This window comes from Bemisia tabaci, chromosome 3, assembly GCF_918797505.1.
Source record: "Bemisia tabaci chromosome 3, PGI_BMITA_v3".
NCBI classification, from domain to species: domain Eukaryota; kingdom Metazoa; phylum Arthropoda; class Insecta; order Hemiptera; family Aleyrodidae; genus Bemisia; species Bemisia tabaci.
In genome coordinates this window covers 27,460,024-27,476,893 of record NC_092795.1, presented here as the reverse complement: position 1 = coordinate 27,476,893, position 16,870 = coordinate 27,460,024, and the positions used below count along the sequence as shown (strand labels likewise).

At 35.0% G+C, this 16,870-nt stretch overlaps 1 protein-coding gene across 6 annotated transcripts in view; it reads right to left on the bottom strand.

Moving 5' to 3' along the window:
• Positions 1–4,536: 4,536 nt before the first annotated feature.
• Positions 4,537–16,870, bottom strand: part of DIP2 (disco-interacting protein 2) — a 194,080-nt gene continuing 181,746 nt past the window's right edge. For all 6 annotated transcript variants that reach the window (XM_019042410.2, XM_019042407.2, XM_019042409.2 and 3 more), the window contains 6 exons: positions 16,390–16,670; positions 15,686–15,909; positions 14,485–14,679; positions 13,168–13,423; positions 12,790–12,913; positions 4,537–9,718 (listed from right to left, as the gene is read on the bottom strand). In XM_019042410.2, the coding sequence (XP_018897955.2) occupies positions 9,466–9,718; positions 12,790–12,913; positions 13,168–13,423; positions 14,485–14,679; positions 15,686–15,909; positions 16,390–16,670 (1,333 nt within the window). In that variant the 3' untranslated portion in view covers positions 4,537–9,465. The remainder of the gene's footprint in view (positions 9,719–12,789; positions 12,914–13,167; positions 13,424–14,484; positions 14,680–15,685; positions 15,910–16,389; positions 16,671–16,870) is intronic.

Below are 16,870 nucleotides of genomic sequence, written 5' to 3'. Positions count from 1 at the left end.
AGGTTTTGGAGCTGAGGAATTTTAAGATTTTTTTTTTTTTTTGAAGGAATTTTATTTAAAGATAACGTAACTACTACGAGTATTTCCTTGTATCTACATATCTACATGGTTTAAAACTAAAACTAAACGAATTGCATTAAATTTACAGGGTAACGTTAGATAATGCGACGATGATTACCTATCTAAAAAACAGGAATTGTAAAATTCTCTGCCTTCTTTTTTAGAGATATTAAAACATGCAGGTTTTTAGTTTTAATTGTTTCACAGTCTTCCTTCGCACTCCATCCACACTCTCATTCATACCTTACAGACTACCTACTTCCCAAGTAGCATGGATTGCAATTTCATTGCAATGGATTGTGAGTTGATTGCAATTTTTGCTTGTTGCCTATACGTTCATTTGAAGGCGCTTAAAAAGTTGCAATTTTATTGCAATAAGTTTGCAAGAAATGTAGATTATGCTTGTTGCCTAACCTTCTTTTTCAAGGCACTATAAAGACTGCAATTTCGGTGCAATCATGTTGTAACAAATTCACGCCATGTGCCTGGCATCCAATTCTCTAGTTGTTTTAAAGTTTTTTCGACTTAAATGTCTCACCTAACCCATATAGCCCAACATATTTTGAAAATATTGTCACCTTTATCAAAATATTTTCATGGCAATATTGTAATTAAGATATTTTCAAAATATTTTTAAAACATTTTAAAGGAATATTTTGAAAATGTTTACAAAAAATATTTTTAAAATAATTCAAAAATATTGCCTGTAAACATGCATGTTAAAAATATTCCTTAAGAAAGTTTTGAAAATATTTTAAAAATATTTTTTGAAAATATTTTTAAGTTCTCAAGTTAGTATGTGGTGTAATTTACACCGGTGTAAATTTAGTGTGAGTACCTATTACGTGATATCGAAAAAAAAAATCAGACAAAAAAAATATGAAAAAAATAAATAACACGAAAAAAAATAAATAATAGGCAAAAGAAAGAAGCCTGAGAAAAACGGCGTTAATCAAATCTATGATGAATGTTGAGCCACGCACTGACGCAATGCATGCGATAACAGCCTTAACAGGCGTGATTTCAACCCAGCTCATCATCAGCTCCCTGTAGCTCAGTGGAAGAGTGCTCCGCTATGACATTCGCGGGTCGGGTTCAAGCCCACTCAAGGGCGTCCGGTATTTTATGCTGCTAAACGTCGTAGGACATTAGGTAAGCATGGGTTCGAATTATTATAATTTCCCCGGAAAATTTAGGGGTTGAAATTTAAAGGTCGTCAATATTGAAATTTCTTTGCAAAAAAAAAAATTGCAACTTTTTTACAATGAGGGGGTCAGATGTTGTAAAATAATTGCAATTTTCTTGCAAGAAAGTTGAAATCATCTGGAAATTTTATTTCATTTAAATTGCAATTTTTTCGTTGCAAAATGCTACTTGGGTACAAAGTAAATCTTGATGGGAGTTCAAAGGTCTCCCACCATTTTAATCTTTTCACTACTACTACTATTGTACTATCTAAGAGGTTTACCTACAGCCTCTTCATTGACATGTTTTTCAAGATGACATTCATATCTCTCCGTTGTCTCGGCGATTACTTGTCTAACCGTGGGTACCTACCTCCAATGCTCTCTTTATGTCTTCGTTTCTTACGAATTTTAAGATATCATGGTTCTATTTGTTACCCATGCGGTGTCATTATGCCCCTCGCCAAAGGTAACTTAAGAGAGAGGGAGGAGGGATGGGATTTTATAAAAGAAAAAAATCAAAACTAAAAAATGGACTTAAGGCTGAAAAAAAAACTACGTCTGCCTCCGGTTTTGGTGATAATCTTACCAGATGAGGGCAGAAAGTTCAAAGCTCTAATTCCCATAGTTTCAGTGAAAAAAGGATACATAGGTATGCTTTGGTGAGTATCATGTTTTGGAGAGGGTTTTTTTTGCAACTATGCTGTCTTCTCTCAATTTGCTTATTTTTCCCCTCCTTTTACTCATTTATCAATATATTCACTTTCTTATAATCGCTCTTTTTAATTAACTAGGTATTTATCATCTTGAAAAATCATCCTCAAAACTCCTGAACATTTTCAATTTTAGGAACCTGTTTATTTTCAACATAAGGTACCTGATCGGAACAGTTGAATCTGGAGACCATGAAAAATGTTGATAGAAAACCCACTTTTTTTAAATACATAACTAATTTAAAAGTTAGAAATATTTTCAGAGCTTCAAAATTCTAGCTAAACTAAAAATTTTCGGAATCTTTGAAGTCTTCATAATTTAAAATAGGTAATGTTCAAAACTTTGAAAATTTTAAAACAAATCCAAAATTTTAAAACTATTAAAAAAAAGAGAGGTGAAAATACAAAGTCAATAAAAAACCTGAAAGCAAATGTGTTTTAAGATTTAACATTTTCCACGCAAAGTGTGGAAGAAAATCGGAATTTTTCATGGAGTTTTAAGTCTTGAAAACTTAGTTAAGTATAAGCAGTAATGCAGATCGTGTCTCCTGCTTAGTGCGGTGATATTAACTTATGGTGAATCAATTTGAAGCACTGTCTCCAAACAGGAGAAAAATAGGGAATATCTTAGTCAAATTTTACGATAAAAAATTAATAAAATGAAGGTAGGTTGGTTAAGGGTCACAGTAAGGTCTCACAAGGGCCATGTTTTAATAAAATCTGCGCGGTTCAGAAAGAGGGGAAAACAAGCCATTTTTTGCCGAGGCTCTTTCACTTTGGATTGATCTTAAAGAAATGGCTTTTGGCTCACTATTTGCTTTTACCATGTTTTCAGATGCTCTTCTGCACATTTAGTAACACGGATGCTGGCATTATGGGTGAAAGTGAAAGGGAAGATCGCCGTACTTTCTTGTCGCGACGATATGGCGTAAGATTTTTAATTTGTTAATCCAATTTATACTATATTTTCTGTCAAAGAAGACAACTACCCAAAAAGTCAACAAAGAAGAAAGGACGCAACAAAATAATAATTATGTAATGCCAAACCATTTGTAATTTGTTCCCACGGAATAGGTACAGCGTGGTGTACCTGTTGTAAGTGCCACTATATTGAGGGCAAAACTTTCCCGCACTTTATTTTTACAACTAGGACAAATTTTCACTCTGAATTTGTGTTCTTCTACTTTTCTTCAAAGACATAATCTTGCTGCTCATTTTTGGGTTGATTGTATATTTCCAAGAGGATAATCCAGATTAGAGAAATTCCAAAATAAAAAAAAATGTGCTTGAATTTGTGTCTGAAGCTCACTGGTGGTGATTTCTCATTTAAGCTATGTATTTATGATAAAATGAATTTCATACTTACATTTAGTCTTGCCAAAAATTGTTTAGAAATTGTATTACTTTTACGACCAAACCAATGTGTTGGTTTGCATGCAAATTTAACTAAATATTCTTCATGCCATGGCACTAATGAAATTCAGCAATGTCTTGGCACAAATCTATTTATTGATTCATTTGTAAAAAAATAAAATTCCCATACAAAGTTTGGCAATACTGAGTATGAACAGTTCCTTTATCCTAGAAACATCCCAATGGTCTGGAACATTCTGTACTTTTAATGTGTTTTTTCTATTAATTTTTTAACGATATTAGATTTAAATTGAGTGGCTTGGAAAACTAAGCGCATAGGTGCAGTTTCTGCTATTTCAAGAAATACAAATTTCAAGTTTCAAAATTACATGGGACCTTATGGTGGAAAGGGAGTTTGAACTCACTTTTTGATGCTTTAAAGTTAGATTTTAGCTCTGGAATTTTCACTGAATAAACTTCAAGACTGGCTTTGGTTGAAATAATCAATATCTCAATTTTTTAAAAAACTGCACCTATGAGCCTTGTCCTCCAAGCCCCTCAATTATTTGGTCAGTTTAATAAATTTATAAATTGCATCTTTGAAATCGAAACGGCATTTGTTCACAGAATTGGCCACCTGGTTGCCCAGAGGGTTGCTTCTCTAGCTGTCTTGGATCCTGTTCAGGGCTGACGAAGTGCGGATGCTGAGTCCCATATCAAGCATGCAAGTAGCAACTATGTACACCATAAATTAAAAGGATGTCTAATAAAACAATTGAGTTATATATTTTCACTCTTGGAAATCTTATGAAATAAAGCTGATGAAATGATGATGGATTCTTTGTTTTTCATACAGCAAGAAACCAGTGGCGTGGCGTGCTTTGCGATATATCGATTTATCTGCCCTTTAAACCTATGGAAAAGGATTGATTATTTAAGTGTTCGCAACAAACACCTTAATAATCGATTCTTTACCACAGCTTTAAATGGTGAAACATTGATAATCGATCATTCACGCCACTGCAAGAAACATTTAACAGCCATATTTTACAGTAACACTCAAATCTCCATTTACCCCCTCGTGCTGCAAGTGGTGAAGCAGCAAGAATTGGAAAAATAATTTCACTTTGGATAGGTGCTATAACATTAAAAGTTTTTCATCTTTCAATTTTTTTTTTTTTTTTTTTTTTTAATGGAGCCAAAATTCTGTGTGTAAGGAAAAAAAATTAGGAAATCAATTAATATTTTATTCAATATTTATAATACAAATTTTTCTGGCACAATTTATGAATTTAAAAGACATAACCATATCACTATGTTGGGAATAATAAATGTAAACCTTAAAGCTCTACTTCACAACTTAGTTACAAATTCGCCTCCAAATCATATCAGAGGACTCCACAGTTACAATGCAGATTGTACATAAATTCATCCATATATTCATACGGTACTCTACTTTTAATACCTAAATTTCTCATCACAAATATCACAAATTTCTAGAACAAACGCAATACAAAAACTAGACAAAAATAATAAGAAAGTGGAAATACAAATAGATACATATTCAGATGACACTACTGTGCAATATGTACAAAGAATATATTCTATTGAGCCAGACATGCTTTTATACAGTGTTGCCTTAAAAACTTTTTGCAAAGCTGGATTTTTCTCTTATGAGATAGGTAGGGGACTTACTAAAGTTGAATATTAAAAGACCCATTACGGTATGTGTGCTCCAATTCAACAAGTTTTGATGCACATGCGTTAAAACTTCTTCTATGAAGTGTAGAAGTAAATTTCCCATATTTCCTGGTAATTTCATATGGTTGGCAAAAACATATAAAAAGTTACGGAAAATTTGAAGTAAAAAATTATAATTATACTAAGAAAAAGTGAATAAAATAAAAATCATAACATTATCTATTTTCCTACTGTTACGGCAGTGATTCCTCTTCTTCCACTCAAACATAAGCTTACTTTAGTTGCACGTAAGATCTTCCTCGTCATGTTTTTAAAGGCTTTAAAAAATGTACTGGAGGACAAAGTTTTGGGGCAAAGCCATGAAAGAGTTGCTAGAAACTGAATAACTTAATAACTGAAAAATTTCAAACCTTTAAAAAGACTCAACTTTGTAAAACGTTTATTAACACCAATTTGGGAATGGAAATCAAATGCTTTAGATAAAAGTTGGCACAGATAGCCTGCCTGAAAGTAGATTATGCCAAAAAATAATACTATGGGATATAATTCAAGATGAATGTAAACAAGTTATTGAAAGAGAAACACTGGATTAAACCAAAACTGAAGAGAAGAAACCAATTTCTAATGGCAAACTTATAGTTAGTGCTAAATGATTTACTAAATTTTAAGTATAATGATGTTGAGCTGATTTTTGCTTTAATTTTTCATTCTGTTTTTACAAAGAATGATGACAATTTTAACTTCTTAGATACTTTGTAGAGGAAAACGAAAAGATTACAGTTATTTCACTTTTACCTGGTAGTTATCTACTGAAAATCTAATTAACTTCAAAGTTTGATATTCAACAGCTACTTATTAAAATGTTCCTACAGAAATGCAAAGGCCTGACTTTATAAATTCTACGTTTCGGATATTGCTTCCACTTCTGCAGCGACTTTCACATTGGAATTGCCTCAATATCCTAAAAATAATTTTTTTGTTAACTTCTCATGATGAGGATATTCTCAAATATATCTGTCAGTTGGAATGGTAAACAGAATCAACAGAAGATACACGGGTAGATAAATCTATGCGAAAATAGGACGACACAGAGTGAAATTAAATGAGGGAAGAACTGAAAAAGGAATTTTCTGGAGGAGTCTCATGAATCACCGTTTATCTTACTTGTTATCAAACAATGGTTACATAAAATAGTGTTACATCAATTATTGTCTACATCCTCATATTACGGTATTAGAATTATGACTGGATATGTCCTCTTAATAAATGACTGTCTTTAGGAAAATGTTTTACTTGATTGAAAAAAGAAGAACGAACGGATAAAAAAACAGCAGTCTCTATTATCTACCACTGTTGAATGAAGTTCCATCATTTCATTTTATGCACTTAGGGTTTGTGAATAACATAGAATAAAAGGAAGGAAAATAGAGGAGAAAACACATCATCTTGTTTTTAGACTTAAATGGGGGATCTGATACTTCCACATAGATGTGAAAAAAGTACACCAACGTTCATTGATAAAACATGGATTACTTTACACACACATACATAAAAGCACACACTTGGTAGGTAACATATATGCCAAAATACAATTGTGTTCTAATAACAAAATAATCCTGTACAGAAAAAAATATCTGCTGATAAAAAGGCATACGAATTCAAAATTAATATTACTGAGACCACTACAAAATAACAATAATTTTGTTCAAAATTTTATTATAGTCTCTTTTTCCTTCCTTGTTAAATTTCTGAGTTATCCTTAAAAGGTTTTATGCAAGTGAATAAAATTTCATTGGATTTTGTGATTTTTACACAAAAGCGTAAAAAATTACCTTTACAATAATGAAAAAAAAAAAAATATGAATATTAAAAGTAAATGGGTACGATACAAACTTATAGGAAACACTTGGACTCGTCGATATTGCACTAAGTTCTGACAAAGCAGGTTGCAAAAAGTCTGCGTCATTAGTTTCTTAAAGCAGCACGATGATCCTGCATTATTTTTTCTGCCTTTGCTGTCTTATTTTTCCCCCTTCAATATGCAGAATGGTAACTGATTAATTTGATAAATGTTGCATTTCACAAACATGGCAATGACTTTTACAACCTTAAGAAATTCGGCACTAATTGATTGTTGTACGTAAAATAAGGTACATATCAAGCTCGGCCTTCATCAGGATTATGGACCTCGCGTAATGAGGGGGAAAAAATTGCACGCAAATTAAAATGAACTTCAAGCGATGAAATAAAGTATAGCACATGAGATGGACTTAATTCAAAGTTTGGCGAAGGTTCATTGGCTGCAAATGGTCGTGAGTTTTTAAATTCACTTGAGCAAAATTCTCAAAATATTTGTGGATGGACACACAAAACGTCAGGGAGACGGAGTAATTTGAGCTGATGGTAAAACCAGCAAAAACTCATACTGTGCAAGAAAAAAGGAGCATCAGGACAAAAAAAAAGACATTGATTTTACCCACTCTACAACATTGCCTAACCTAACCTCTACTTGTAACGACAAAACAATTACCATGTCTTTGAAACAATTTAAAAAATGTTACGTCAAGAAAAAAAATCTACAAAATGGTTCAAACTTTCCACATTGCTTGTCAACTACAAAAGACCATGAAAAATGGCAAAGAGCAAACCTCCAACAATGAAAGCATAAATTCGGTATTAAAGTAATTGAACTCTACTGTCCATGCCAGCCATTGGGCTCCGTTCACACTGGCAAACTCTTACTAAATTTCGATGGATAATAATATGGCCACAGTTAGGTACAAGGAAACCTAGGTAGGCAAAGCCAAAGTTATGTTTGAAACAATCTGCGCTATCATTTTTAAAAAACGCTATTAACATATGTAACAAGCTGTTACTATGCGACTTTTCATTTATTTCTTCTCACAAAATAATTGCTTGGACAATTGAGAGATTGAAATCTATATACAAAGTGATGCAAAATAAACTAATAAATTAGGTGAACCACGAAGAAGTTTCGAGGAGGGAAAAATTACTTGCTTTTCAGTTTTTATGTGATGCTTACCAGAATGATGAGTAAATGGCTTGAAAATTCTTGAGTAAAGATTCGAAGTTCTGATTAAATGTACAGAAGTCAGACCTTCCGCCAAATGGAAAAGATAAGAGAATTATACTCATAATTATTGACAACATCTTCCCTAGAGATCTCTCATATTAACTCAGAACTAGATTCCGATATCACTCTGATAAAAGTAAAATATTTAAGAATAACAAAATCAAAAACTCAAAGCAGAAAACTTTGCGCAGTCTTAGCACAAAAGATTATGTGGGAAAAAAAAATCAGTTGTTGATGGTCAAAAGCATGTTACGGTCATCTACATGAACTCCTCTCCAATTGAAAAAAATTAACACTAAAACGATACCTAAATGATGGCAAAAGCATTTAAGAATATAGGAAAACATGTGTTTGCCCAAACATATCAGTCGAAAGATTTTTTTGAAACATTAAAAATAAAAACAAGCATTTAACCATTGTTGAGACACCACAGGCATGGTCTTAGATAAGTTTGATTCATCATCATTGACTGAGAAAACATCAATTTTTGATGATTCTTTTGTCATATCTACAAAATAACTGCAATACAAGTCACGTAAGTAAAATTGCAGGAAATACATCCAACAAGCGATCAAACCCTTGTCGAGTCAAATTTTAAAAACAACAAAAATCATAATTACAAAGTACAAAGTACAAACAAATTACTGGTGAACAACACTATGAGCTATGAGCACAGTCAGTATAAAACAATAACAAAAAGAGAAAGAAGAGATAAACAGATCAGACTTGACTGACACAGAATAACATCAACATAATTTCACCTCTGACAGTCAAAAATAAAGACCAAGTCATCTTTAAAAGTAATGTTGTGGAATAGAGGAGCCAAAAGAGCAAATCGAGTTTTTAATTTAAAACAGAAAACATGGTTTCTTTAGTCACTCACAGATAAAAGGTAATGTTACTACAAGGCGATGAAAATAGCCATGAGAATCAACAACCGAGTTGGCTCATTTTCTATTTTTCGCGAAAAGAACAAAAGACCCAACCAACAGCCAGTGAGAATATTTCTGATTTTAACAAATGAAACTCCTCTTTAAGATGGTTCCTTTACCTTTTAGAGTTGCCTCCCACCAACAGCATTTTTAAAATTTAAGTTCTCTAAATGACAACTATTTGTTGATTATCCTCAGACTTAAACCGTGATATATTCAAGTCCTATTTGAATGATAAGTACAACCAAGTTGCACTTTCTTCAGACAAGTAGAATATAGCATTAAACATCAAAACTGCCATGCATTTTGCTTGTGATTGAGTTTTAATATATTTTCAAAGCTTCAAAAAATTAGGCGTTTCTGCTTTTTGCAACACGTTCTGTGATTTGTGTTAACTAAGACCTTCTACTATATATGAGAGGCAAATTTTACATGTTGTATGCGACGTAGATTGGATCTAGTTGGTCCGCTAGGAAACCATCTCGCAGGTGCATACGCTGTTTTTCTCCTCGAGAGTTGATTGGTACCACTCCAGGGTCAACAACGACTGCTACTCCAACGATGAGATGATGCTCCTCCAAAACAATGTTTGTGACTAGCGGAACAAGGTCTAGGGCTTCACTTTCGTTGCCATCCAACTCGACGACTACCACAAGCAAGTTTGTCCACGTGAACACAGCACTGAAAATACAATCAAGTTATATTAAAATGTGACTCCAAACACTTTTACCATCTACAAGCATCAGAATTGAGGACAATAACCAAATTTACCGCGCCACTTTTAAAATGCCCCCTTTCCCCCTCCAAAGTTGCCTCATCGTGCGATTTCGTCGATTGTTCGTAACATTCTCCCAGCACGGTTTGCCGGAACGAGTTTAAATTTTTTGAAGAGTCAATAGCAAAAATTCTTCAGATTCTAGAAGTAGAGTGTCTACCGAGTCATCTAAGCCAAAAATAAAACGATTCTGTTTAGCTGCTGGAAAACAAAACTGGTAAAAAAAATACCTCTTGGTTCAAGACAATCCGGCAACAAGAAACTCGCACCGTTTCTTGTCGCCGGATTTAAGAGTCTGGACTCTTGTTTCAATGCAAAATCCGCATGAATCAATGCAATATCCGCTTGAAACAAGAATTCAGGACTCTTAAATCCGGCGACAAGAAACTGCACTCTTAAGTCAATGCAATGCGGCATTGGTTCAAGAGGTTTTTTTTTCACCAGTTAAAGTCGATTTAAAGGTATATCGGGGCTGACATAGGAAAATTACCGGTGTAAAGTTCCGTTCTATTATTGAAAAGAAACGTCCTTCATACTTAAAATGCCTGAAGGTTTCTCAGATATTGTTGTTTAAAGTACTCGAATAGTAATACCACCAACTTCAGGCATATCGTAAATTTTGGTGGCCTAAAACTACCCCTCAGAGCTGAAGAGTGCTTAAATTTTAATTCCATGAAGCTCTCCAAAAAATGACCGGTTTTTTGGGCAGTCAATTAGGCCGCCGAACGGAGTTTGAAATGGAAGCTTAAAATGACCTTAAGCTCACAGAAAAATTTCAAGATGAGCGTAGGAACGGTTTCCGAGTTACCGGGTTACGATTTTTCTGATCTCATACGGATTACTATCTCTTACGTAAATCGATGATAGCGAATTTGAATCCCGGAAAACCACCGATTTTTAGTGTAAAATCGATATAACGAATCAAAACATCGACTCCTTGACATAGAATTTCAATTATACGTGTTAAAATAATGAAGTATCGATATGTTGAACACATTTGCAAAACGATGAGAAGCCCATGGCAGCATCATTTTAACAAGATAACAGCAAATATTAGATTGGATTTTTGTCCCATTGGCCCCCCTGCCCCCCCCCCCCCCCCCAAGTAACCCGATAACTCGAAAACTGTTCCTTGTCTCCGTCCTTACCTTATCTTAAAATTTTTCTGTGAGCTTTAGGTCATTTTAAGCTTCCATTTCAAACTCCGTTCGGCGGCCTAATTGACTGCCCAAAAAACCGGTCATTTTTTGGAGAGCTTCATGGAATTAAAATTTAAGCAATCTTCAGCTCTGGGGGGTAGTTTTAGGCCACCAACATTTACGATATGCCTGAAGTTGGTGGTATTAGTGTTCGAGTACTTTAAACAACAATATCTGAGAAACCTTCAGGCATTTTAAGTATGAAGGACGTTTCTTTTCAATAATAGAACGGAACTTTACACCGGTAATTTTCCTATGTCAGCCCCGATATACCTTTAAATCGACTTTGTTTTCACCGCACCAAGAACAGCCTATAGGCGTATAGGTCGTTATTACCCCCATCTGCTTTTTGGATTCTACGTACCCTGGACTATGCTGTGGTAGCGATAGAATATAGATAGGTAACGGCTCAAGGTCGAAAAACCTTTTTTTCCGAGTTAAGTCAGGCCTCTGGATCGATGGGTGCAAGAACAACCTATAAACGGGCCTATAAACTTAAGGGCCTATAGGATGCTAGTTACCCCTTTCTTTACTCACTATCGATATTCTTTCATTTTGCGTTAATCATGCATGATTAAAATGATTTATACTTCATATTGCCACCAAAATGACTGTTGGGCGTAATAATGACCTATAAACAGCTTTTTTAAATTAAATATATTAGAGTGTAAACCCAATATGTATCGCAAAATCTACCCGGCATCCTTCAATAGAAGGGTTAGGTCACCCAAACACACCAAAACAGGGTACCTGTATAGAAAAGTCTGCGCAGTACATCAAAAACAAAACTTTAAATGCGTTTTTCTCAAAACGCGGTTTCCAGTTATAGGCTGTTCTTGGTGCGGTGTCCTCAATTAGAGCTTTAAACTATTTTAATGAATGGATGGAATCAAAGAAATAAATGATGGCCACCCTGTATTTGTACGCAAGAGTAAAGCTGCACTCTATAATAATGATACATTTGCTATGCATATTACAATAAAATGTCAGCTGATAGAAAAACAAGGTCCTTGCCAAGAAAAAAAAAAAGATGATTTCATATGATGTTCCTCACTAAGCACAATGTGCTTCTAATATCCAACTTTTTATGCCAATTTTGTAAGAAGCACTGCTGAAGAGTGAATTTCTTGACATTTATACACACACTATCTAGTTGAAATGTTGCAAGAACTGATTGGTGATCTAATTGCAGAACTTTTGTTTCCTTACAAGCTGAGAATATAAGACAGACGACATGGATCAAATTCCTCTGAGTGATAGCAGCGTCCACACAGATACAGCAAAAGCTCCTCATCTATATTAGAAAATTCACTAATCTAAGGGGACTGAAAAATTCACTTTTCAGCCTTCCTCTCATTAACACGAATCCATAAAAAGTTGGATTTTAAAAGCTCATCCTGCTCAACAGGCCGTAAAGGACATCATTAAAATAAATACCAAAATTTAGCCGTGCCGATTTTTATGATATTCCTGCATTAGGTCCAAAAGGATAGAAAATTCAAGGATTTTTAAGTACGATAAGACAATTTTTCTCAAACTGGAGGATAATCTTAAAAACCTGAGACAATGTGCAAACTGGAGATGATTCAACTCCAAACTGTCTGGTCTCTAATCAAGACCACATTAGCTATGTTGACCAGATTTGCATACCAGCTAGCGACTCAATTTTAGTTATTGCTTTTTTCCCAAATGTTTTAACCATTGACTTCTAAATACTGCGATGCGATGAGTCAATCTAAAAGTATAAAAAGGAGCTAATAAGAACATGAAATACTCACCATTCAGCAATTTTCTTATGACATCTCATGACACTATTTTCAATATCTATCGGATGGTACCGCATGCCTCTTAACATAATGGTTTCATCGAGCGCACCCACCACAAACACTGCATCATGTAATTCTAAAGAAAGACCAAAAAATGATAACCGATTAATATAACCATGCTAACATAATATAACCAAGCTTTAAAAATGGGTCAAATATTACGCAGGTTAATTTCCTTTTCTGTGCAACTATGACTGTTCTGGCTCTTGGCTTACACCTAAAGAACGGTCAGTAAGGCCGGCTGGACATGGAATATGTTGGCAAACAATTTATCTGGTTGTTTACTAGTTGGTATTATACTTAGTGACCAACTTCTGCTGCTTAACTTACCAGCTGAGTCAGGAGGTTGTATTGGCTGAGAGGCCAGAGAAAGATCAGAAGCAGATAAGTTTGTAACTTCGCTGTGTGTGACACTCGTAATTGCTTGAGGTTCTGTTCTGCGTAAGAAACCAAGGTAGCCTGTTCGAGCATAGACCTCTCCAGTGTTGCCTGTCACTAGCCGGGCGTTGAAATGTTCATTGCACTCACCGTCTTCACCGTAGATTGAAAAGTAACCACTGGCATTGTGAGGGGACTGAACCCAGATCTGGAAATGAAGAACACAAACTTTAGTAAGTACAAATGAGATTCCTTTGATGAATCAACCCTTAATATAAATAGCAGAATGCTTCTGAAGGATGGGTGATCTTGATGGGGGTTCTTTATCTCTGATACCACTTCCGTCAGTTTCTTGGAAATGCCTTGCACATTCCAAGTACCAAAAGCGAGTGTCTTTTTCCGTAATCTAAGTCGAAGAGTCCGTTTGTTTCCATGGTTACCGAGGCATATGTTTTTGGGTTTTTTGACATTGTACATTTTTTCCGAGGATCGGGGAGTCAGCCCGATGCCCCAATCCTCCAACCTGGAGGACCAGGGTTTGATTTCGGAGTTACCTCTCCTGGACAGGTTGCTCCCACCACAGCTAAGAGCCCTGTCTACCCACCCCCTTTGAGGCAGGGGCTACCAGCTGGGGTACGCAGGATTGCTAAACCTGTGACAGTACTGTCCCCCATACGGCTGTAAAAATTTCTGTAAAAATATTTTATTAAATATATTTTTTCTGTAAAAATAGTATGATGAGTCAAATCATTCTCTATAAGATACAATCATAAGAGTAACGTGTAACACATACCACCTGAGGTGCTGAGGTGCTGAAGTGCTTCAGTGGGTTCGATCGCAAAGCTGCCAGGGGGCATAACCCCCTAGTTCTCATAAAATTGAGGAAATGAAGATTTCATGACCACATTACAATAAAGCAAAAAACTACTTTTAGATATTAATGTAAGTTAGTCACGCTGCTTATACAGGTGTTGATAAATAACACCAACCACCATCAAATTAATTGAAATGCATCAAAGCAGGCTGAAAGTCTCAGAATACATGAAATTTCTGTTACTTCCATTTTAGCCTGATTCTACAATAATGAGTCTAGCGCAATAAATTAAATGAATGATTTAGTGAGCAATGAAAGAGAACCAATTATTGAGGTAACTGGGAAAAATGATAGCACTCATGAAGCCAAAGTAAAATCAAAAATTTCTACCACAATTAGTTTTTCCGTGAAAAAATAAATAAAAAAATCTAAAATACAAAGGTGAAATATTTTACCTCTCCTAGATGAGAGTCTCCACACTGTCCTTTTGTTTCAGGATTGGCGATAATGACTTTGACGCCAGGTAGAAGTTTTCCAGATTCAAGTAAGCAAAGAGAGTGAGGACTGCCTCGCTCAACCAGTGAAACACGATCATTCCGCAATGCACGTAAATCAACATATACACAAGAAGGTTCAGGACTAGATGCACCCTGAAAGAAAGAGAGAAGGAAAAACATTACATTCAGAATGACAATTTCATCAATAATACCTAAGCACCATTCATCACCAACTCTTTTCGTTTATTTCAAGACACCATATCTACAATCGATTTTCCTACACAGGTAGAATATTCTATAAATATGTCAACGCACTTTGTTCGCTCTCAATAAAGGCAGTCTGTCTGAGGAAATTTCTCATGGTCTCATAGTTGAATGTATTTTTCCTATCAAACGTCTCACAATTACAATAAGTACCTAATTCTTTGTAACAATTGAAACTGGACAGATTCAAATTAAGGAGGAATCTGGATACAAAAAATAAATTAATCAAAGCATATTACATGAAAATATGCTTTTTTTATCTTCTGTATCTAAATCGTGAACGAATTCCAGAAATAACAGAAAATTTTAACCAAAATTAATGCTCACTAGTCTAAAATCAGCTTGCTCTGATCGATGATAGGGCCAAATTACGCTTTTATAAGGCACCTGCCAAATTGACCTGGATATTTGAGAGTGTAGTATACATTGTTATCTACTCCTTAACTCTGATGATCACTCCATTCAAAGTTGATCAAAAAGTTGAAGAATGCAAAAATACAGAACATCTGTTGATAAGTGTCAATTATGAAAAACTAGATGACATACTCAGTGATGGCCATACCAGTTCCCACAATAGTGCTATAATTGACAGTTGAGAATATTTTCATGGCAGCTCATTGCACTGGTAGTATTTTCAAAATCATGAACATGGCTGACTTTAATGAAAACTGCTCATATTTTCCTGTTTAATCTGCTGATAGTTCGGATGAATAATTCATCCCCTTGGGCTAAGCTCTTTAAATATTCAGCCTGTTAAAGAGATTTCTTTAGTAACTGATAAATTATGATAATATTAATGATATAAAACCCTTTTTAGCTAATTCCATTTTCCAATTTAGAATGTTAATTGCTTTTAGCAAATTATTTTTTCCAAGGTGAAAGAAACCACACTTACCTGAAGACATAGGGCAATGTTAACCCTGCAGCCAAAGGATGTGGAAACTGCTCGAGGGCTAAGCCCCAGTGCAGAGAATAATTTAGAGAAACTAGTGGTTAAACCAATGCGTGGTCGCTCTTCAGCTACAACAACGCACGTTCGCACGCAAGATAAGCTGATTCCTCGTGATTTCAACTGTCCTACTGAAGAGCCAAGCCCTTTCGTGCACAGTTCCATGACACCTGATTACACAAAAAAATAAATATAACAGGAGATCAAAAAGTTAGAAATGGATAAATTATAACTAAATCGAATACTTAGGTCTTCCAAAAAATCAGTGATAAAATACATCATAGGATTGACATCAATTTTTTTTTCTTTAAAGTAGCAACTCATAAATTCAACCTACCAAAAATAAAAAGAGTAATAGGAAAAGAAAGGAAAAAATCATGAGATATCTGTAATACAAAATTCTTCAGTAACAGTGCCTTTTCCACAAATAGGATAACAACTTTCAGGCGCTTCCATGACTGATTGATGAGAAATAAATCATAAAAATGGTACTCAACCAAGTCCAAAATTCTCCATAAAAAGTTTGTTCCATAATCATTCAATTGGGATACGAATATTCAGTTTTATACTTAAGAGCAGTCACAGAATAGGGCTCAACTTCTAATTTAAGTGTTGCCAGGAAATTTATTCAGGAGAAGAATGGTACTCACCATAAGAGCAGAATGTGTCTCGCACTCGGTATTGACTAACAGCCGAGAGCCAAAGAGCAGGGTTGACCTCAACCTCCGAGGGTGGAATGAGGATGGAGTGATGACCAGAATAAACACTTGAGAGGCACCAGAGTGCAAAGCCCAGGCCGCAATACGGGTCTAGACAGAGGGAGATGTGGCGTGAGGGATACAGCTCGCAAGCCAGCTTCATTGCTCGGCACAACGATGTTACAGCAGCATGGGACATTTTAATGCCAGCTAACATGCCGGTTGTTGATACACTGAAAAAAAATCGGATAGCAGTTTATGATTAATAACATTAGATACTCCTCCCGCAAAATACATGGATTTCAGAAAAGGCTACACTGTGGCAACTGCGAAGTTGCTCGAAAAATTGTGCAAAAATGTTTTACTTGCAGGGAACTTTAATTCAAAACAAGTATCCACCAAAAATTCAAAGGAGATCAAATTTGTGGTGAAT